Consider the following 23610-nt stretch of genomic DNA (forward strand, 5'->3'; position numbering starts at 1 on the left):
GAGCAAGAGTAAGAGCAAGAGCAAGAACAAGAACAAGAAGAAGAGAATGAAGATTCATGCTGAACGTTACCAGCACCCGCCATTTTGTAAAATGCTGCTTAAGTGCTTTTAAAATACTCCTTTGCCGACAAAACAAATGCACTCGCACGTGATATCCCGCCACCTAAGCAGGCAAGCGCCAAAAGAAGGTAAGTTAAATTATCTTCATCTCAGCTGCCTAACATTAAACGTTAGTAAGGCTGTTGCATTAGACTGCAGATCGTGAGGTCTCTGTTTGAGCCCACGCTGGGTTGAATAGAATTCTTGGAAAACACCTACGTCTTTACGCTCACTGTGACTATCAACTCTAAATAAGTAATACATCACAAATGACGTCAAAATGTAGCAAGAACAAAAAAAGTGTCACACGAGACGATAGCTGAGTGTGTCACTGATGTTCTTGCCACATTTTGACGTCGTCTGTGATCTATTACTGAACAGACGCACAGCAACATGGAATATATTTGTTTTATGTAATAAAGAAACAAACTACCACAGAAAAAGCATTTTATTCCAAAATATTTCAACGTAACTCGAAACTGACCTTTGCCCACTTTGGCAAACACAAAAATAGCAATTGCAATAGCACGTATAATCTGTTGTCTATACAAAATGAAGCATACTAATTGGTTGCTATGCTTTGCAAAGAACTGTGATTGGTCCAGGAAAATGACGCCACTGTCAAACTGACTCGCTTCTCGTGGAATGAGCGAAAGCAGAATTGAGCATGAACTGCCAAACTTACAAATCTTAAAGAAAATGCTGGAAATATTAAGTCAATTTTTGTCATCAGAGCAGCTCTGTGAGCCAAAAGCTTGGACGTTACCTTGAATATTGTAGGAGTTCAAAATTACGCTCGGAAAACTTGCGGTTGCGGTCAAAACTGGCGGCTATTCGATTCGAGTTTTGAGTGAAAAGAGCGTAAGTGACGGTGGAAATTTGTGTCCTCTGTGGTTGGTAATTCTCAAATCAGTTTGATATAGTGTCGGAGACACCTTATAACTGAGAAACAGTCAGCTGTGAGCTGTAGTGAGCTATTCTTTGCTCGCTGCTGTGCCCTCAAACGGACTGGAACATTCTCGTCGGAAAGCTAGGTTGTGTTCTAATATATATTTCAACTGGTTGTAAGAGGTGATCTTTTGATCTTTCATTCCTGACGTCAATCTGTATCAACAATTACTTTGAGACTTAGAAAAGTTGAATTTTTTGAATAAATTAATCTTATCAACATTTTGTTTCGTAAGGGTTTGTAAAATTCGAGACAAAGCAATGGTTTCTTAATTCCAAAACCAATTTTATGTTTGGTTTAACCTCGCTCGGCCAACTGAGACTGCTCGAGTATTTTTTCTGAGTAATGTTGTGAACGGCTTCTTCTTTCTTCTTCCAGACTCTTGTACCTGTTCAATGCCTCGACAAGACTTTTTTTGAATCTTATCTTTCGCCTCGTAAAATATTATCTAAATTCTCAAAACTTTCCGTCATTTTAAAACGGAGAGGGAAAAACTTTCTAATGATGACGTCAGTTGTGCGTCTGTCCTTTAATAGATCATAGTCGAGAACCAATCAAACTGCGAGAATAATTTGAGTTATTATATAAAGTGGACTAGCATTGACTAGCGTTCCATTTCTTAATATTTAAAAGTCTGTGGGAGTAGGATTAATCACAGCCATTCCTGTTTTTACGTCTCCGTTAGTAGATATATTGTCAATCTTTGGAAATAGGCACTTATAGATTGTGCTAGAATAATTTTTGGCATAGTTTGGAAAAACTAACATAATTTTCGCACTTTTTGTTAAAGTAGCACTGCTACCACAATCAGCATTTTTTAAAAAGAAGGGAACATTGCCAGAGTCATGACTTGCTTGGACTGTAACAATGATTATTTTCAATCAGATAATTCCATAGTTTGGGGGCGGCAACTCAGAAGGCTCTGTCTCCAGAAGTTTTTAGATGTACCCTAGTAACTTCCAAAAGATATTTTCCAACAGATCTTAAACTCCTTGGTAGATTGTAATGGACTAAAATTTGACCTACATAGGAATGTGCTAAGTTATTAATTGCCTTGTAAGCCAGTAATAAAACTTTAAAAGCAATTCGCTGTTCCACCGAAAGCCAAAGCAATACCTTGAGGATAGGGGTTACATGCGCAGCCCTAGGCTGTTGAACTACAAAGCACGCGGCATAATTTTGAATCCGTTGAAGCTTGATGATTAAATACTTTGGTGACCGGTGAGCAGCGAGTTACAGCTGTCCAAACGACAAGTGACAAAGGCATGAAAAAGAGCTTTAGTGCTCTCGACAGTTAAGTACTCCCTAATCCTAACAATATTCCTTAGATGGAATAAGGCAGATTTGCAAACTAAATTTACATGCTTATCTAGCGATCAAATTTGATCAAAATCTACACCTATGTTCCTGGCCGTTTTAGACGGACATACACGACAATCGCCAACCAGGATCATACTGTCGAGAAGTGGGCACGGCCGATGTTTAGAACCAATACTGAACAAGTAGTTCAGTCTTATCTCTATTTAATTTGAGTTTGTTAGGGGCCATCAAACGATCGAGGTCCCGAACACAAGATTCAATCTGAGTAGGCGAGCTAACCTGATCATCCCCGTCTAAGGAATTGAAAAACTGGTAAAACTGTGTGTCATCAGCGTAAAAATGAAAACCTATGTTATACCGTCTGACGATATCACCAAGTGGCGAGGTGTAACGTAGATACAATATTAGTCGCAGCTCGGACCCCTGAGGCACTCCGCAGGATAACGGACGCGTGGCAGACCCAGCACCCCGAATACTAACAAAGTGAAATCTTTCTCTAAGATAAGATTCAAACCAGGCAAATGCTGAGCCGCAAATTCCAAAACGATTCGCTAATCGATTTAAAAGTAATGAGCGATCGACCGTGATAGATCCAATCAATCAGACGTTGAAACAGGCGGAAAAACGGGAAAAAAATATTAAGGAAATAAAGTAATTTATCTCTTAATTACGGGTGTTTAAATTCAGTAAAAATCCTTCTACCAAACAAAGCAAACTCCGTTGTCATTAACTAAAGCAAAGATAGCAGTTTCCACTGTCCCCTCGACACACAAGTAATTCCGAAAACTCTCTTTTCCTTATTCTGTCATTTGGTTGGGGTGAAAAAGAAGTGAAAACATCTGTAACTTCGACTCTGCAATATTGCGCAGCAAACTGTTTGTCATTCTTAGTTGTTATCATTACTCTGCCACCCAAAGAAAATAACGTTACTCAAAATAGTTTTGTACTCTTGTCTGAATTGTTTATTCGTGGCACCATATATAAAGGGATTGATGGTGCTACTCAAATAGCACAAGAACCCGTATGCAAGGTACACCTGTCTTGACAAAGTGTCTCTCCCGCGGGCAGCGTCAATGTTATCCACGATACAAACAGGAAGCCAACAACACGTAAAACCGACCATTATTGCCGCTAATGTCTTGGTCACTTTGGCTTCTTCCACGTTCGCTCTAAGTTGCTGGGGTTTATTTTCTTGTAAGAAGACTCTGTTTGATCTCGACACTGTGTAGAAGACCTTGGCGTAACAGATGACGATAACCGTTAAAGGGGTTGCGATGTAAACGCACTCGAGAAATACGGTGTAAGCGAGGTTACTTTGAAACGAGTACATGCACATTGCTTTACCCGCCTGAAATTTAACTGCACCGTTTTTGAAAAAGAAGGGAGGAACAGATCCAACGAACGCTAGCAACCATACTACAGCAATGTACATCAAGGCTCTTTGTTTTTTAAAAACTGCGGTATACTTTCCTGACTTCACAACACGGAAATATCGGCTCACTGCAATTATTACCATGGTATTGATAGAAGCCATTGCAAACATAAACACTCCCAAGCCGTGAAAACGACAAAAAGTTTCGCCAAACATCCACTCTCCTCGAAACAATGTTGCAACTGAAAAAGGCATACAGCAAATGGACATCAGAATGTCGCTTACAGCAAGTGCTACTACAAACATGTTGGGAAGGGTACGAAGCCCCCGATTTCTGTGCACAGCGTAACAAGTAAGAAGATTGCCACAGAGGGCCACGGCATTGATAACGGCCAACAAAACAGTTTCAATCCAAAGTAAGGTCTCCGTCCTCGTGGCAAGCTCAAGGGAAAGAGAATCCTTCATGATCCGCGATGATCGCAGAAGATGAAAAAGTTTTGAAGATATCTGGAAAGTTATTGCGATGCAGTTTGCTTTAGGACCTCCAAATCAAACTCGTTAGAGCTCTTTAGTTGTCGTACGTGGAAAGATGCTGAACCAACTGTAATAACAACCGTTATCTTCTGCCGTTTTTATGCGATCATCCAATATTAAATTGTTGTAATCATGGTTAATTGTTATCAGCATCGGCTTTGTAAACTTTGTAAACATGAGATGTGAGATTTTCTGGCTAAAGCACCTAAAACCTACCCATCGTTTACATCCTTCCTTCCTTAGCGAAGAACATAAAAGAACAGATGACAAACAAAATTCACCAATCAATATATATTGTAGTTATATGTGCTATATTGAAACACGTGTGCGAGTGAACATGCTCAATGCAATTAAAATAGAAAGATTGCAAATAAAGGTAGCCGTTTTATTAAAAAGTGTTTCAGTCAACGTTTTCAGGTTAATATGAGCGCAGTAATAAAAAGGTATATAGTAACTCAGAAGAGGAATTCAGTGAACGGGAAAATGTAAATCGGCTCTAGGAAAACATAAGGAGAAACTTTTGAAGAGTTACGATGTGGTGGGAAAATTCTAAAAAAAAACATGGAGGAAAGTTCATCGTAAACACAGATAATATTTGAACTCACAATCTAACAAACTGGTTGAAATAAATTAATTTAAACAATTAAAAGAGATCGATTTCAAGAGTTCAATTACCGTTGTTAAAACAAATGCGGCGTTTTCAAACTGTTTATTTAAACTAACAAGGACGTTGCACATGTGTGATTAAATATTTCTTGAAGCAATTATTAAAACCAAATGTTTGGAACATACAATTATTGCCCGTTCTGCAATGCTGGACTAAATAAAATTGAAAAAAATCACAAGCAATCTTGCAGAAATAGCAAGAGTGAATTGAAACGAGCGGGTCTTTTTCAGTTCCTTCCGCAGTTGCAGGAATATGTATGTATAACAAAGTTTTATTGTCGCCACTATATTTACATTTTTGCCGACTTCTCAATGACAATGATAGCAAAGAAAGTAATGATAAAACTTGTCATGTGGAAATTCTGGCTTCAGTGCTGACTGTTGGTAAAAATTTATATTCTTTAAACTACAGGAGAAATGGAAATTCTCATGTCACTAGAGGCACGACTTCGACTTATCTTTTCAACACTACCAAAAAAAAAAAAACTATAATTGCATGATTCCATTCATATAATGATCATTATATTATATTTTTATATGGCTGTGTCTCACAAGGACTGGGAACTACCGAATTCACGAATTTGATTGGCTAAAATCGATATTGACCGCGGTCTAGATTTTCCCATCTAGACCGTCATCTAGATCGGTTTCATTTTGCGTTGAAAAAGTAGCAAACTAAAATACAAAAATGTTCACCATTTTCTTTTATTTTTTTCTGAATCATCTATGGAAGTGCCAAAAACCCTGATGACAAAAAAAAAAAGTAGAGAGGACGAGCAAATTTCGTCAGGTTTAAGTTAAGCTCATCGCCGTTCCCAAACGAAATGTCAGCAAACCAGTTACATTAAACGAATCAAAGTTTCCTTCTTTGCCATTTAATAAACATGTTATTAACCGAGCTAAGTCGGTCTGTATGAGAGAATCGTGACCTCGGTCGTGTGTACAGACCACACTGCGTTCGGTCTGTACTCACGACGTCGGTCAAGATTCTCCCATACAGACCTGCTGCTCGGTTAATAAGAGCTAAGTAATCGACAAAAATACGAAATACGACATACATGGGCAATCGAATGGTGTCATCACAACGTCATTGTCGTGGTGGTTTTAGAAATATTCTGCGAGTCCCTTATTGGAGATGTTCGCTAAATTTGTGTTATAATTGGGAAAGCTTTATTATGTTGTGGTTCATGTAAAACTTAATGTTATGTCCTCTAAATGATGGTTTCAAACGGCATTTACTTAAAGTAAGTGGACAAATCATGTATTCTGACTTGAAGTAAGTATTAAATGTTTTAACATGTAATGTTACGACAACTAATAATGCAATAGTTGAGAAAACGGCGTTTTTGGAGTACCAGATATCTGCAGCTTCCTCCATAGAATGAAACATTTAACATGGATCCCCATTGCGCTACCTTATGAACATAACAGATCAGTAGACACATACACGCTTGCTGTGCCCGTTTTTGATCTCGGAATGAATGATGTGAACAAATAAAATGAAGTTGTGATCATTAAATTTGCACTAGCAATTTAAGCAGTTGCTTGAACCCCAAAAGTTAAAGATTTCGGGGCTTGGATGGGATTCGAACTTGTGACTTCTGTGTTAGGGCCGCAGTGCTCTACCAACTATAGTAACTAACTGTGAAGACCCACCATATATTGGGAACAGGCCAATGTATTGAGCTCATCGTAACCCCTGAAAGGATATGAACACAGAATGAATTATGTGACCTGTGTAAAAGCTTTTGTCCTTCCCTTAAAACATAAAAAAAATATGCATAATGTTACAATTTAAATAGACATTACTTCTTGATAAGGGCTAAGAGGAAATTGTTTTCCGACTTAAGGCTCTTTATGACCTGCTGGTGTAAAGTACAGCAGACTGATATAACATGTGTGGTCCTTATGACCAGACCAAAGTAATGCAGTAAGTAGAAAAACTCAATTTTTTTTAGTAAACACAAAGGTTTCGGGTTTGGATTTTCTTCGGTGTTTAAACTTGTCAGTTTTTTAGACCATAAATGGAAACTTACCACTTTCGTCTACACGTAGTGTTATTTCTGCAGAAGATTTTATTCAGGTGGCTGAACACAGTTTTTGGTACCTGTGTTTAATTCACCTTTTTCTCTAAAACCCTTGATCTCTCGGTCGTCAAAAATGGCAGCAAGCAAGTTAACCACACAAACGTTGGTTTTTTGATGGTTAACCTGACGTATGTGTCCTTGCCATGGCAACATGAATAAATATAAACAGGCCTTTAAAATCGGTTTTGTTTATTTGTAGAAAATCTGGTTATTAAATTTTCTTTATAATTTGCAAGCAGCACGCTTGTAACGATTCCCACAAGTTAACACCATTTTGCTAATAATTTAACAGAGAGATCGTTAATTATCCCTTGTTAAAGGTTCACTGGAATATCTAGAATTTCCTCTGTTAAAGTTTAATTATTTTCAATACTCCAGTTACTTATTTCCTAAAGTATTTTCGTGCCAAATTATGTGAAATTCTAATGAGTGGTTCTCGAGAAACAGGCGTATTTCCGAGAGTGCAATTTTTCATTTAATCGCAATTTTTTGACCTACTGCGCATGCGCTGCATTTAACTGGGTTCTTTCGGTAACAAAGAAAAAGCTGAGAATTGCTGAGTTCTTTGCATCGTTACCTTTTCTAACATATCTTTGCAATAAATGACTAAAGCCATCAATACACTGCGTTCAATTATAGAGAAAAATAGCACAGACAGTGCAGGGGTTGAGTCAATGGAATGATCGCTCTATTGACGGCGTGTTTGTTTTTTACAATCCTTGCGCGCGCGCTGAATTGCATCAGAAAGCGCGCGCGAAAACTGTGTTCGGGACGACGAACGACGACTTCGGCACGACACGACGACTTCGGTTAATTTGTGCAGACCGCCATTATTTACTGTTGGAGTCTCGCAAGTCTTGAGAATTGATCAACTTTAACGCAACCTTCACCTCAAAACTGGATCTACAGCGGATCCTCGTTCTTCTCGTTCTTCAAAGCACACTGACACATGTAAATGAGGTGGCCGGGTATTCGCAATTGCTCCAAATTTCACCGAGTGCAAGGGTTATGCAAATGAGCTTTGACACGAGCGATAGTGATGTAAATACACTGACTGTGGCAGATTTTAATCTATTCTCGCATCCAATCCAAGGAGATACCCACCGGTTTTAACGTACAGAATGGTTTATTAAGGTAAGAAATTTACTCTGATGTGCTTTTTAGCATTCATTTAGACCCGACTTTTGAGATTTTCTCCCTCGAATTTGGCTGAATTTTAGTAGGTGAACAAGGGCCTCAGAGTAGGGTTTTTTCCAGCCTCGCTGGTAAGCTTAGAATTTTCCGGAAAGTTTCCATATTTCGTCAGTCAAAGTAATGAATGTACTTTAGAATCCGTATGACAAAAAAATTCCGTGAGCTGCACTTTAGGGGACGCAGCACTCTTCACAAAATCGGCGTATTTTACCTTTCTGATCACGGACTACAACCTCAGTTCGGCTAAAATTCAATTTTGGCTCGTAGCAAAGCGAAAATTAGGAATTAAAAATAACAAGTTGCTTTTTATATCTATATGTGCCAAACCCTTTCCACTGACAAAAAAATGAGGGAAAATTAATATTTGGTCCCAAAGTTGAGTGGACGGCTTTTAGAGGGACTGCCACTTAAATTCCCATACCTTTTTCTTTTGAACATCAAGTGGAATCATTCGATCGGCGCCATTTTTATGCGTCATTTTTGTCTCCGCGTGCTATCTATAAATGCACCAGAAATAGAAAGCCAAGCAACAGTATTAGCCGCTGATTGCGTATTGTAGATTCTAGTCGGATAGTTTTTTTTTCAGTCAATAAGAGCACATGGTGTGCGGAAGCGACGAACGAGTTCAGTTTATACGTTCATGTGATGTAGTTTTGAAAGCCGTTAGCGGAACAAGGCACGAAAAACTTGTAAGCATTCATGTGGCTTGTTCCCTTTTAAGTTATTTCAGTTCGAAGCCGATTTTTGTATTGCTTTTGTTTCAGTGAATCGTTCTTGCCGCGCATATCAAGAATTGTCTTGTGTCCGCCGGACAATGGTCCTTATAACACGACTAAGTCAGTTCAGAGGGTCGACAATTAATAAATAAACCTATCAGATTGCTCCATGTCCCGAATGATCCCGCGCGAGCACACTTAAAGATTTTCTAATATTTTTATGACTTACGTCTCTGAAAGAACATGCTATAAATGTATTTCGTTTAGGTGTTTATTTAGGTGCTGTGTATTAGTTCCCACTGGGATAATCATACCTTTATATTCCACTCCCTGTGAATATCACACCACTTGACGCCGACGAGTTTCGTAGCCATACAGGCTGTGTTTTCCAAAGTGTAAATAGCGTTGTTTAAAATAGCGTGTAACTTTTTCTTTTATTCTCTGGCTGCATGGTAACCTGTATTCAGTGTGTCTCAGATTCTTGTAAATAAACTCGATCATTGCTGGCGGCTCCCTCCACTATTTGTTGTATTACTTGTCTCCTTTACTTATAATACAAATGTTTTCTATTCGGCCGAGCGAAGCGAAATATAATAGAACATAAAATATTAAACTCTCTTTCCCTCCCGAGTCGACTCCCAATTAAAATTGCTCGCTTGGAGTTTGCGATTTTTTTCTTATCCGTAGTCATGGCATTTTTTTCTAATTATTTCACTCATGTAAAACATTTCTTATATACCAAGGCTGCTACAGTCCGTACTGGGAGAACATCGGCCTTCGGTCTTTATTTTTACGGACTTCCCCTGCGCTCGGTCTGTACTGTCAATACTTCGGGGCCGATATCACTCCTAGTACGGGGTTCGCGCTTGGTTAATAAGATATATCTAACGAACACTAGTGTTGCTTAGCGATCTTGCTTTTCTTCAATCATGGTTTAATTTTGAAAACTGGTAATTGATCTTTTAAAAGCATTCAAAAGACACAGAAAGAATAACTTACAATTCAGAATTTCGTTTAAATTATATTTTCAAAATTTTTAGAAAATTTCCTGAGTGGAGTGATTCGGAGAATTTGAAAAACTTTGAAACCTTTGATCGTCCTTTCGAAAAAAATCGAACCTAAAGATAGGCCTTTCAACATCCGGATATTTTTTGGCATATTTCGAAGATTCCGAGATATTTAGACAATATTAGGATATGTAGAAAAATTAGGGATATTTAGAAATATTCATAGCTTTTTTTGACTTATCTCTGTGGTTTCCTCGCTTCTGTTTGATATCATACTCTGTCATGTGCCAGAAATAATCCAGTTGGGCGATTTCCCAGTCGAAAAATGTAATCCACATCCCTAAAAGCGCTAAAGCGGCAATTTTCCAAAATGACGGATGCTGGTAACATGGAAGTGCCTGAATCATCTTCCTCAACTCATATTACGGCAAGAAAACTTTGAAGATTTTGTCCTAAGTGATTCAAAATCTGTGTATTTTTACCACAAAAATTAGAGATATTAAGAGGTTGTTCGAGATATTTAGAAACATTTTTTTTGTGTGTAATATTTAGAAGATTTTTTGATAATTTCTGGAAAGATATTTAGGCGATTTTATTTGATATTTGTTAAAAGGCCCACCTCAAGAGATATACAAATCATTCTAACAAAAAACTGTAAAGACTGGTGAAAAATTCCTTGGTAACAGAGTTGTTAAATAAGTATTCTTTTCACTGTTCTCTTGAGATCATTTTAAGGCAGGTACCTTGGCAGCAAGTCTACTATCAACTGCAATTTTTATCAACAGAGGCTCAAAAACTTCCTCAGATGATTTTAACATTGCAACGATCATAAAGGTGAGGAGAATTCCATTGTTAATATTCTACTCTTTTCCGGAAATGTAATTATTTAACATCTATGGGTTATTCACCAAGCTTGCTCGGTCAAGAGAGCTGAATTATAACGGACATGATTTTTTTTTATGAGTTTATGGACATGTTCGCAACAAAGATCGAGGTCCGAATATGTAAGAAAGGTCGAGCCATATATATCGACGGAAAAAGCTTGGTCAATATGGCATAGACTAGCACACCAGTGTGGTTTGCGATACAACTGGCAATCCAGACAAGACAGCCACATGTCACCCGCTCAGGTAGCCACTTACAAAGCAGGATTTGGTTTATCATACACTTTTGTAATGATTAGCAATGGTGATTATTTAAAAAAAAAAAAGAATTACTGTCAGTGTGCTGTTCTGAGTTTTCACCCACTCAAACTATGTAGATGTAGATGACAAGCTGGTTTCCAAATAACCCGGTACGATCGACGCGATCCACGACCGTGCACAATCTATTGTTTTGCGCTCGTACAATATGCATGAATTACGAAACCAAAACGTTTCTATAAGTTGGTTCCTTAGTCAGTAGTGTATTTTGTGCGCGGTCGTGGACAAAAAAGAGAACAAAAACATACAACAAAAAACTTTGTCGAGTTTCATAACCATTCCCCTCTATTAACTATGATCGTAGCTGTTAGATGGAAACCCACCTTTGCAGCTGTGCGAAATTACCCTCATTCAGGTAACAATGAAGTCATTTCCTTATAAATAGAAGTTTTAAACAATTGTTTCAGACAGACCGATTTCCAATGCTTCTTTTCATAAATCACCTCACCAAAATAACTACTTTCACTGGCAAGATTCTTGCCTCGTGACGTAAGGTACCTGGGTTATACTGCTAGTCTTGCTAAAGATTGCTCATTCATATATTTATTATTTGGACACAAATAAAATTCGTAAAATTCATACGAAACCACTTCCGGGACTTCCTCACTAGTAAGGATATTGAACTTTGTTTTATTTTTTAATGCACATCTAAAGAAAGCACGCGAAAATGGCTGAGGTTGCTCTAACGACACACATGAAGACAAGTGGCGACACACACATACATATATAGTATAATTCCACTAGCGTTCGCGGTCTATCATGATCATGAATGCTGTTCTCTGATTGGCTACGCTACTATCTTTTCTGTTGTAGACAGTGAGTGACGTAGCAGCGTACGCTTGGAACCGCTTCTTTGTGTTTTCGAAATGAAACTAATAAGGATTCTAATTTTCAGACACTTCATAGGTTGTTTCAGAGTTGGAAACTCTGTTACGATGACATCCTTGCGTATATACTCTACGACCAGCCTCTTAACGCTGCTTATCCTGGTATTAGTTTTATTGTTTTACACCCGGTCATCAATTCATCCAGCCATATATTCAGACTTTCAACAGTATATCCCGCCTCCTCCAGCAAGAGGTCAGTGATTAACAATGCTTCTAAGAAATTCTTTTGTATTTGTTTTTGTTTTTCTGTTTTTACTTGTCTGTTTATTTGTCTGTTTCTATTAGGCCTTTTAATATTCATGTTCTACTTGTTAGCTTACTCACGAACATATATCTACGGGTCGGATCAAATGACAGATTGACCGTCTAGCTTATTGACTGAAAGACAGACAGACTTACTGAATGACTGACTCACTGACTGACTGACTGACAGACTGTGACAGACCAACCGACCGACCGACTGACTGGCTGGCTGGCTGACTGACTGACTGACTGACTGACTGACTGACTGACTGACTGACTGACTGACTGACTAACTGACTGACTGACTGGCTGGCTGGCTGGCTGGCTGGCTGACTAATTGACTGACTGACTGACTGACTGACAGACAAACAGACAGACAGACAGACAGACAGAGAGACAGAAAGACAGAAAGAGAGATAGAGAGATAGACAAAGAGAAACTTAAAAATTAAGACTGACTGACGTAATTGCTTTATTATGTAAACGCCAAAGTTGTTTCGTTAGTTTTACCTTCAGGGCGAGTTAACTTTACAAAACATTCAGAAACTTTATATTGTGATCAAAATAGCAACTATATGAGTTTGCATACCGGCGGAATGGATACACATAGAAGGAAGTGTTTGAAAAAATGAACATGGGTTTGCTGGAGAAAATGCTTCAAAAGACCAGCGAAGTGTTGCAAGAATTATCCCGCTTATGGTGAGAATTAATAAAAATTCATCCAAGAAAGGTTGGGCCTGTTTAATGGAAGGCAAGTGCTTTAGCTTTTCTTTTTGTAAGTTTTCTCGTGGCGGTATATTTGACTTTTTTATTATTATTTGTATTGTAGCAGAACATCCTCAAGGAAATCTGGAGCACAGTCTCAGAGTATTGTACAATGGCGTGCAAACATTTGTGTTTTTCATCGGTTATGCTCGCAGCGGTCACAGTCTAATTGGAGCCGTATTAGATGCTCATCCAGAGATTATGATTTCAAACTATTATCCAAGGAATACAATAGATAGATGGGACGATTACAAAAGGAAAAGTAAAGGAAGGAACGACAGTTTGAAGATTCGTCTGTTCTTTGATATTCATTCAATGTCACAGTTTCACGCCATGGCTGGAAAACGTGCCTCGTCGTGGTCATGCGTCGCGAAAAACCATAGATATTGTTATAACGTGCCTGGACAATGGCAGGGAACATACAGAGACAAGCTCAAGGTAGGAACAAACAGTCAGATAAATAGCGGCGAACACAGTTCATTGAATCCCGCTAGTTCGAACTTTCAGGGTAAACGAAAAATAGCTCGAAATAGCGGAAGTTCAGAACACAGTTGAATCCCACTAATTCGAACTCAAGAATTTCGAATTCCAAATTATTTCCCCTATATTTTCCTGGATTTACTCTTCCGTCATTTACTATTAACTCCCACTTTTTCGCGTTATTTATCGTTCCCCCTTGGAGTTCGAAATAGCAATGTTCAACTGTAGCCGAATTGGTAAATAGCTGAAGGGCAAATCTAGGGGAAATGGATTCGAGTTCGAAATAACGGACAATTTGAAATAAACCGACTTCGACTTAGCGGGCTCCAACTTAAGTCCCAAATAAATGATTTGTAAATATCAAAATAGAGGATTTAAATATGCATGGAAATGTCACTCACCTTTTAATCAGATCCACGGGAGCCTGATATTTGTCGTAACTAAAAAGCATTAGGAAAGAAACTGCCTATCTTTCTTTGACGATGGGCTGCATGTGCTCGCGTCGCCCCGGGCCCACCTACTTAAGCATGCATAGCTTGGAAAACACGAAAACCCGGATATAGTGCGTGACCTCCATTTACACTCACAAGTCTTGTGAGTCTCCTTCTTTGTAGTGTTGTGTTGAATACAGTTGCAAGAAAATCACTGTAAGAAGAACCAGCTTGACTTACTTTCAATCACAGACTTACACAGGTTCAGGTCCTTTCTTCTCTTCGTCTTGATATCTCACAGGTTATCGGTGATCAAGAGGGGACATCGACAAGCAAGTTGTTAAGTAACTCTCAAAACGTAAAGGTTTTGGAGGAAATACAAAGGACTCTCCAAACCCAACTGAAATTCATTCACGTGATCAGGAACCCATTTGATAACATTGCCACAAAGATGTTGAGATCTAACAAGTTACCTGCCAGTAACGTGGCTTGGGACGCAAGTTTGAAGGTAAGTTTATGACTCGCTCCTTGGAATCACTAGCTAATTACTCGATTATTTCTTGTCAACCGAGATCGTTAATTCAGTCTAAGACTGCCAGAGAGTTGAAATAAACTGCTACTTCTTTAATTAACAATTAAAACTATCAAAGTCCATAGACGCAACTGACTGACCGATCTATCAAATAACAACAGCAACAAAATAGAATTATTTCAGAAACTAAACGTGATAGTAGATGTCAAGCCCCAGAATTACACATTTTAAAACAGATATTTACTCTGAAATGCTGACAGTTTTAAGGAAGTGTTCATTCATCCGTCGAAAAAAAAGTTCTTGTTTCAACTGTTTCTTTATCTCGCCATAGTAATTCTGTTTGGAGACGCAGGTTTCGCCAAATTTTAGCTTGGTCGTCCACAGATTTTGGTTAACAATGCGGAATTAGCAGCCTGGAATTTTTTTATTAAAAGCAACCTAATAATCGTAAAATGTCTGTTTACAATACCAGGACGGGGAAGTGGGGGACTACGAAATTGTTTGTTTTCTTTTTCCCCTTTTTGCTGACTCTGACCTCCTATTGCCGAGTGCCGAAATAAAGCTTCACATTGAAAATTCCGTTTTTGCAATTGCCTTGACAGGACTGCTGTAATTTACGTTTTTTTTATCAGAAAACTTTCAGCAGTGTTCATCACTCCGTCCAAAGTCATGCCTATATAGTGTATCCTAGAATAGTTGCCATAAGGTTCATATTTAATTGGGTGTTTGTCTCCTCCATGGAATGTGGTAACATGACAAGAATAGCTTGCTTTTCTTTGGTATCTTGTTTTAGACAAACGATTCTTCATTGTTGGATGAGGTCATCGCCAAACACTTTAGCCAAGTAGAAGCTGCCCAAAGACTTCTACAGTATGGAAAATTTGAAGTTCTCAACATTTACAGCCACGAAGTTGTTGCCAATCCAGAGGAGAATTTGCAAAAACTCTGCAAATTTTTGGAAGTAACCTGCGATAAAGAATACATGGACGCCTGCTCGAAGTTATTTTATCCCAGCTCTCACTTAACAAGAAATTTCATTGTATGGACCAGCAAACAGAAGGAAAGAGTTACAAAAGAGATTTCAAAGTATCCGTTTTTAAGATCGTTTACATTTGATAGCAGTTAAGCTAGGTTAGTTAAAGGTGGACTATTAGACTTCGGAGGGGTAGGGGTGATTTGGGACAAGCACGATTTTTCTTATTTTTCATGTACTTGGATTTTGTTTTTCTCGGGACGTGTGTATGCTCGACATTTTTCGTTTCATCCTTGTAGTATGCTTATTTTGGGTTTTTTGGGCTCAAAAATCACCCACCCCTCCCTTAAGGATCAAATTATCCACCCCTTATAACATAGTCTTTTCAGGGTAATAAATAACATTACATAACAATAGCATTATTTGATGCCAGATAATGATGTCAATGATAGCAGCTTCGCACTATGTAAGGGCACTATAAAAGGGCAATGAAGATAAATAAGAATCACTACTCACCCTGGGGGTGGGGGGTACTCCCTTATATGGGCTATATAGGTATGTGTGGCCCCAAAGGGTTAGGTTTGCTTTTTGGTCATAAAAAGGGTATCGATTTTGGCTGATTTTGGCCATTTTGGTCATGAATAGGGCATGGTTTTTGCACTCTAGCCTTGATATGGGTATGATTTTAAGATGAAGCCACTTCTTCATTATTATCGAAAAGAAAATCAATAAAAGCCCTTCACAAATTATGTTTGCGGTAATTTAACATCGGTCTGAACTGGTTTTGATTTAAGGGTCTGGGGCGGGTTTTGCAAAGCCTGATTAAGCTAACCTAGGATTGGCGAGAATTTTGACTTGAGTTTTGCAAGTCTTCGGTGAGGTTTTCTGTTTATATTATTTGTCCATTAGCGTTGAATTTGAATAATCTCAAACCATAGAAAACATTCGCAGTGTAAAACATTTATATCCCAGAAAAATTTATACTTCAGTTAACTTTTAATCCTGGGTTAACGTTAACCGGCTTTCGAACAACCCGGCCCAGGTCATAAATAGGGTTTCGAATTTTTGGTCAGGTCATAAATAGGGTAGGGAATATCGCAGATTTTGGTCATAAATAGGGTAAGGGTTTTGGGAAGCGGGCCGCAAAGCCCCACCCAATTTTTCTGGGAGTACCCCTCTGGGCTACCCACTAGGTGTTAAGAAGATGTGTTCATTATAAACATGATAACTTACTAATGCATGGTTCGAGGAGCTGATGGAATGACTTTTAAGACATACACATAGACATACACATAGACATAGCGTAATAAGGTTAACCCTATGTGAAGCACTACCAGTGAGAAAAGGCCAGATCGACCGCAACACCGGAAGATCAATGACCTACTCTTTGCGATAAGTGAGATTTCTTAAACGTCCCCAGGTAACCATGCAACACTAAAAATGCGGGGACGAGGCCCACTGTTTATAGTCCTTATCCAAAAAGACTTCAACGTCCAAACTTTTGCAGATGTAATTAGCCAGGCAGCACATTCAACTCAGAGATTATAAAGCGACTGGAAATCGAGTCTAGATGTCAGTAGGCGATATTAGTATTCTCAGTATTGAACTGGAACTAACTTGTAAAGGAGGCTCATGCAGGGGAATATCATTAAAAAGAGATTTATGACATCTGCATTTGAAGAGACTCTCCGTATCAGCCTCAGTTACAAGCTAGTTCCAGTCCTGCACCAAGAATACGAATGTGGTCTATCAATTCCTACGTTTGCTTGCACTTAGTCGACAACACTTAACTGTTTAATTCAGTCGTAACATTTTCTCCACAAGATAACCTAGAAGCTATCATAAGTAAGATGTCTGATGATAAAACAAGCCAATTAGTACGAAGACGCAGTCGAATAAGTAGCGAACAGTCACAAAGTTATGATTTGTACGGGCCAAGGAAAATTTGTGAACGCTTATTTATTGATCAAAAAAAAAAGTGAAATCATGATTTTGCAGCAATTGGTCCATTCACGAAATATTTAAGATAGTGACCACAGGACAGATTGAAAGTGAGATGTTGAGGCAAGGCAGGAAGTCCGGACGATCTCTTACACGTTATTTCACCATTTCTAATTTTGGAGAAGATCTCTAGCAAGTCGACACTTTCTAACTCCCACGCAATAAATCTCTCTATCCATGCGGCGAATCTGGCGTATTATTATAGCAAATACTATTAAGGTGATTCCTCAGTATTGCATTGCACATCCCTACTGCGCACGATTTACGCGTCATTAGCGCGTGCGCGTACAAAAAGTAAGAGATTTCCTGCAAAATAAGCTCAATATCGAAATAAATGCTCCTTTTCTCTTAAACTAGCACAGTGATCTCCACTTTTTATTCCATAATATCAATGAGAACAATATCTTCAATAACTGAGAAAAAAAATTAGCAGAAATCTACGGCTACTTTCTTGGCAAATGAAATAAATACTACAGAGGAAGACATAACGGGCCCAGAAGCGCATGTCCAAATTATGTTCCCTTTAAAGGATAAAAAATGCAAGGTATTTGAAGACATTTTTTCTGGGACGTAGATGAATAAACAATCAAAGAAAGTCAAACTCTGTGTAACATAACACACTGCATTGAAAAATAATCGAGCTTATTTGTTGCGCACGGAGATTACCAAAAGTCACCATAATAACCGTATTTGTCAGCATTGTGGCGTGCACGGTGACCCCCTCTTTTTACCACATTTTTAATATCTCTTTGTCCTGTAACAACAGCGTACCAGGTTTCATCGCAAATCTATGGCGGGTTCTTTTACTAGGAAATCACCTTAATGGTGTGCAGTAGAATTTAATTAGCGTTTAGAATTTTACATTGTGGCCCTCTGAAATAGAAAAGACAAATATATCAACCAAACTTGTTAAAACCCCCCAACGAGTTGGAGGCACACCGTGAGGTGGCTGTTCTTAACAAAGGAGGAGTTGAATTCAGGAACGCCAAACACAAATCTATCGACTAGCAGGGAGAAGGATTTGAACCCTAACCACAAGGCCACGCCGCCTCCACTTAATATGTTGTGTGACTTTCGCGCCATTCTTGGTTTCTGCATTAAAGTACATCTTAAGATCCAACACAATTTTAATCAACCAAAAGGAGCCGGATGTCACTTGATATTCCAGAAAGAAGAAAACTTAAACTTCTACACCTTTCTCTTCTGAACATCAAGTGGATCCAATGCCTTGCGTGTACTATCTATGAATGCACTCGCAATAGAAAGCCAAGCAACACACGTGTACGATTAAAAGGAGCAGCTCCCAGCTGCAGCTGTGACTTTTTAAAAGCCTTCAATACTACCTAAAGGAACTGTCGTTGCATATCTTTATCGCACGACTAAGTCAGTTCAGAGTGTCAACGATTAATAAATCAACCAATCAGATTGTTCCATTTCCGGTCCAATATACCCTAAGTTACTGTCCCAAATGGACCCGCGCGATCACTATTGAAGATTTTTTGGTAGTTTTAGAGAAAGGAAACTGAATCATAAGACATAAGCTTTTTGTCAGCATCTTGCATTGAATAAAGTTGTGTAACATTATCTAAATTGGCGTTAGAAAGTCACAACGCAGGCAAACCATAAGAAGTACGAATAATTTGTTGCGAAAAAAAAAAATTTTTTCAGTTGACCTATGTATCAAAGTAAATACTCCAACAGAAACATGATGTTTATCAGCAAAGTTGGTCACACGCAAATGTCCTCCCATCTTTATAGCTATACTGCAAGGTAGACTGACCAACAGTACAATCAAATGAAGAACACAAAACGAGCTCAGGGTACTGAGACTACAAAAAACAGAATTATTAATAACATCGATTGGCTTTTATTGATAAGTTTTTACAGTCGGCCAGTTTTTTGCAGTGTGGCCAACCAGTATGAGGAGAAGTCGAAAGACGTGGTTATTCATGCTGATGCGAAGAAGGGTGATCAGCAATCCGTACCGTTCTTTAGATCAAGAGCGAAGTCCATTTGCAAATATAAACGTGCTAGTCGTGGCGACAGAGAACCTTCCAGAATTCCTTGCAAGAAAACGTTGAGTTTGTTTAAAGAATGTATTGTGCATTACTTAAGAAAAAAAAAAAACGTACCGTGCACTTGTTGAAAATGTCTTGCTTTACCTTCGAAGAACACCATTTCTCACTACCTCAGATTCTCGCTTCACATAAAAGAAAACGCAGCGAGAAGACCCTTGCAGAACAAAATATACTCTGTCAAAGATATGTACAGCTACACACGAGTAATGCCGGCGACCTGAAAGCCAGCTGTCACGACAGCTTTAACAACTTTCTAACCTGTGTTATGATTTGTTCAAAATACTATCCGCCTGGCGATTGGCTACTTATTCAGCTTCCGGTTGCGAGTGACTAAGTAATCATTTGCATATGACTTTCTAACCTGTGTTGTGATTCGCTCGAAATACTATCCGCTTTTCCGCCTGGCGATTGGCTAATTAATCGAGCTTCCGGTTACGCGTTAGTGAGTGACTCATTTGCGTACAAATCCCCACTACACTCGTGGATGCTATGCATATCAACGAGTAATAGCAACGCTGAAATATGTATATGGAACAATGGGCGATAAAAGTGTGTATGTATGTACATAAATAAAGAATTTTCAGTGAGCTGCCTGCGCCAACGACGACGTGAAGCATTCAGAAGGATCCTGAAAAGATTCTAAGTTCAAGCCACGGCAAGTGCAGACAAAAACAAGAGTTAAAAGAGGCCAATGGACGGATAACTTCTGAGGCTATGTGTAAAAATTGCACATTTATTAAAAACGTTCCATCTTCAGACCTTCATCAGCTTACAGCAGTGGAACGAATGAATGCACTAATTATAGGCCAATCTCTGTCCTTCCCTGCTTTGGTAAAGTACTAGAAAAGATCCTGTACAAAAGAATAATTAAATACCTTGATGAGAATAAAATATTCCGAAGTCAGTACTGTTTTCGCAAGAAACACTCAACAAATTTAGCAACTATTCTACTAGTTACTAAAATATTGCAAACAATGGAAAATGGTGAATACGCTATTGGAGTGTTCTTAGATCTTCCGAAGGCGTTTGAAACTATTAATCACAAAATACTACTGAAAAAAACTTGAGCGCTATGGAATTAGGGGTGTCGTCTCAAAATGGTTCAAAAATTATTTGACAAATAGTAAACAGAGAGTAAAATATAAATATATGGAATCAGAACAATTAACAATCAAATGTGGAGTGCCACCGGTATCTGTTCTAGGGCCTCTTCTCTTTCTTATTGAAATGAACGATACTTCTTAGTGCTCTGAAGTTTTGTCAGTCATTCTCTAATTGGTTCCTCAGTCACAAAAGTATAGATAAAATACAAAGAATTATGAATCAGGAGCTCCAGAAAGTTGCGTCTTGGCTTTCTGCTAATAAGCTTTCCTAAATATCAAGAAAACATATTTCCTAATTTTTAAATCGGAAGGAAGGAAATTAAGCCAAAAGGTTTCAATCAAGATAAATGAACAACCAAGTGAGATAGTTAAACAGAACCTAGGTTTGTGCCTAGATGAGGAACTCTCATGGAAATATAACATTGACCAAGTTACAAGTAAAATATCAAAACTGACAGGAGTCATGGCTAAGGCAAGGCATTATCTCAGTGTCTCTTGGAATTTGCGAAACTATGGTGTATCCATACTTAACTTATTGCAATATCATTTGGACAAGCATGTATCAAACCAGGCTTAAGTTATTATTTTTGACCCAGAAAAAATAGTTAGATTTATGACTTTTACTAAATATAATGAAGAATCTAGACCGATATTACCGCAACTTAATTAGCTTTAAGTTAATATATATGAGCTGAGCACATACTTAACTGCGCTATTTATGTATTCATACTTTAATCGCCACCTAACAAATTATTTTGCTAATTATTTTATATTATACAAAGAAATACATAGTCACAATATATACACGATCTGCATCAAACATACATATCGACTCTAAAAGAATAAACTATGGGAAATTTTTACTCAAGCTGCGAGGAGGCCAAATCTGGAATGAGTTGCCAAAGGAATTTAAAATATTAAAATCATATAACTCTTTTAAAAAATTGACAAAAAAATTATGTGCAAAATCAAATGCATTCTCTGTTTTAGTTATTTCTTAGTACCCGTGTATGTAATAGATTAGCAATTAAACCCATCTGCTATTTACCCAGGCAGTGAGGCCTGGGTGTAAATTTCGGCTTCTTTTTTTTTTTCTTTTCTTTTCCACGTTCAGTCACAAATCGCCGTCTGGTCTCTAAAGTGCATGCCTCACCTGTGCATGCGTACATGTAATTTACAGAAGTTGTGGTCGTGAAAAGTTAGCACGGATTCCATGATTTCTAGGGCGATGAAATAACATACAAACGATGCCAAAGGAGCCATCGTCCGGGGCTATCAACTCTTCAACTTGATAAAAAGCATCTTCAGAAGCGTCATCCTATTTTTAAACGTGATCGTGAACCAAGCAGAATCGCAGCACTCAACTGAGAACGCCTGAGCAACAAGAGCAGAAAGGTTACAGAATTTGTTTACGAATGTATCTGTTCGAGTTCACCTAAGTAAAACGCTCTGAGAAACCTCGTAAAGTATAATAAAGATAAAATCTCGAGCTAAACGATATTCTCTCGTTATTCTCTTGTAGCGGAGTTATGTGTCTTTACAAGAGTGAAACTCATGTAGCGAATTATGCATCGGTCAATTCCAGCAGTGCCCATCCCCCCCCCCCCCCCCCCCCGTCACGGCCAACCGCGGGGCATTTGCTTATGTTTTCACTCCTGGGGGTGGGGCTTTCGCAATTTTATCGCGGCCCGGGGGCTGGGCATTTGCGTACCCCGGGGCGACCCTCGGGCATTTGACACACGTGTTTTCGAAAGTGCCATGGATGAGTTCATCGGGAAAGACGAGGCGTTTGTCGAACAATGGCTTGTCCGTCACGGACTAGAGAAACTTGTAGATGTTTTTAAAGGTATGTTTTCTCAATTTTAGATATTTCTTAATTACTTGTAAGCATATAAATATAAGCGACAAGGTGAACTATATTTTAATTATCACAAAACAATCACTGACGTGAACACGTCTATTTCGCATTTCGCATTCAAAACTAGTCTAACATTTTTTAAATTCATGAAACTGGTTTGCGCATTCAAATGATGCGATCTTCAAGACAGATCTCGAAAACTGTTGAAAACAAAATATAAAGAAATAAATATAATCAAAATCAACTAACACCTACTGTTGTCCTTGAAGTCTTACCGTTACATTAAAAGACTGAACAGTTGAACGTTTTATTCACTGATTAATAAAAAAAAAAGCTGCAGAGGTGTTGGAAGGCGACGATCCCGGGGGCTGGGCATTCAGGCCCTCTGTTTTCGTTCCCACCCCGGGGCTTTTAGACAGCTTATGTGTCCCCACCCCGGGGAATTTGAAAACATAAACACTCCCAAGCCGTGAAAACGACAAAAGTTTCGCCAAACATTCACTCTCCTCGAAACAATGTTGCAACTGAAAAAGGCATACAGCAAGTGGACATCAGAATGTCGCTTACAGCAAGTGCTACTACAAGCATGTTGGGAAGGGTAAGAAGGCCCTGATTTCTGTACACAGCGTAACAAGTAAGAAGATTGCCACAGAGGGCCACGGCATTGATAACGGCCAACAAAACAGTTTCAATCCAAACTAAGGTCTCCGTCCTCGTGGCAAGCTCAAGAGAAAGGGAATCCTTCATGATCCGCGATGATCGCAGAAGATGAAAAAGTTTTTAAGATATCTGGAAAGTTACTACGATGCAGTTTGCTTTAGGACCTCCAAATCAAACATGTTAGAGCTCTTTAGTTGTCGTACGTGGAAAGACGCTGAACCAACTGTAATAACAATCGTTATCTTCTGCCGTTTTTATGGGATCATCCAATATTAAATTGTTGTAATCATGGTTAATTGTCATCAGCATCGGCTTTGTAAACTTTGTAAACATGAGATGTGAGATTTTCTGGCTAAAGCACGTAAAACCTGCCCATCGTTTACATCCTTCCTTCCTTAGCGAAGAACATAAAAGAACAGATGACAAACAAATTCACCAATCAAGATATATTGTA

General features: G+C 38.6%; 2 protein-coding genes across 2 annotated transcripts; one reads left to right on the forward strand and one right to left on the reverse strand.

The window, feature by feature from the left end:
- Positions 1 to 1826: 1826 nt before the first annotated feature.
- On the reverse strand, positions 1827 to 5090 carry LOC110058108 (melatonin receptor type 1B-like). The gene has a single exon (XM_020764696.2). The coding sequence runs from the start codon at positions 4203 to 4205 to the stop codon at positions 3255 to 3257; it is 951 nt and encodes a 316-aa protein (XP_020620355.2). The 5' UTR covers positions 4206 to 5090; the 3' UTR covers positions 1827 to 3254.
- Positions 5091 to 11515: 6425 nt separating this feature from the next.
- LOC149099019 (uncharacterized) lies at positions 11516 to 16205 on the forward strand. The gene is made up of 4 exons (XM_089277853.1): positions 11516 to 12226; positions 13105 to 13478; positions 14253 to 14459; positions 15277 to 16205. Exons 1-4 carry the CDS (start codon positions 12013 to 12015, stop codon positions 15607 to 15609), a joined length of 1128 nt encoding a protein of 375 aa, XP_089133979.1. The 5' UTR covers positions 11516 to 12012; the 3' UTR covers positions 15610 to 16205.
- Positions 16206 to 23610: the final 7405 nt, after the last annotated feature.

The sequence above is a fragment of the Orbicella faveolata genome, unplaced genomic scaffold, assembly GCF_042242905.1.
Source record: "Orbicella faveolata isolate gen_17 unplaced genomic scaffold, um_ofav_v1 contig_46, whole genome shotgun sequence".
NCBI classification, from domain to species: Eukaryota; Metazoa; Cnidaria; class Anthozoa; order Scleractinia; family Merulinidae; genus Orbicella; species Orbicella faveolata.

Excerpts from the sequence above, each read along its gene's own strand:
- LOC110058108 (XM_020764696.2), bottom strand. The coding sequence starts at position 4,205 with ATGAAGGATTCTCTTTCCCTTGAGCTTGCCACGAGGACGGAGACCTTA.
- LOC149099019 (XM_089277853.1), top strand. The coding sequence starts at position 12,013 with ATGAAACTAATAAGGATTCTAATTTTCAGACACTTCATAGGTTGTTTC. Across the intron at positions 12,227-13,104 it reads CCCGCCTCCTCCAGCAAGAG|CAGAACATCCTCAAGGAAAT; the intron begins GTCAGTGATTAA and ends TTTGTATTGTAG. Across the intron at positions 13,479-14,252 it reads CATACAGAGACAAGCTCAAG|GTTATCGGTGATCAAGAGGG; the intron begins GTAGGAACAAAC and ends GATATCTCACAG.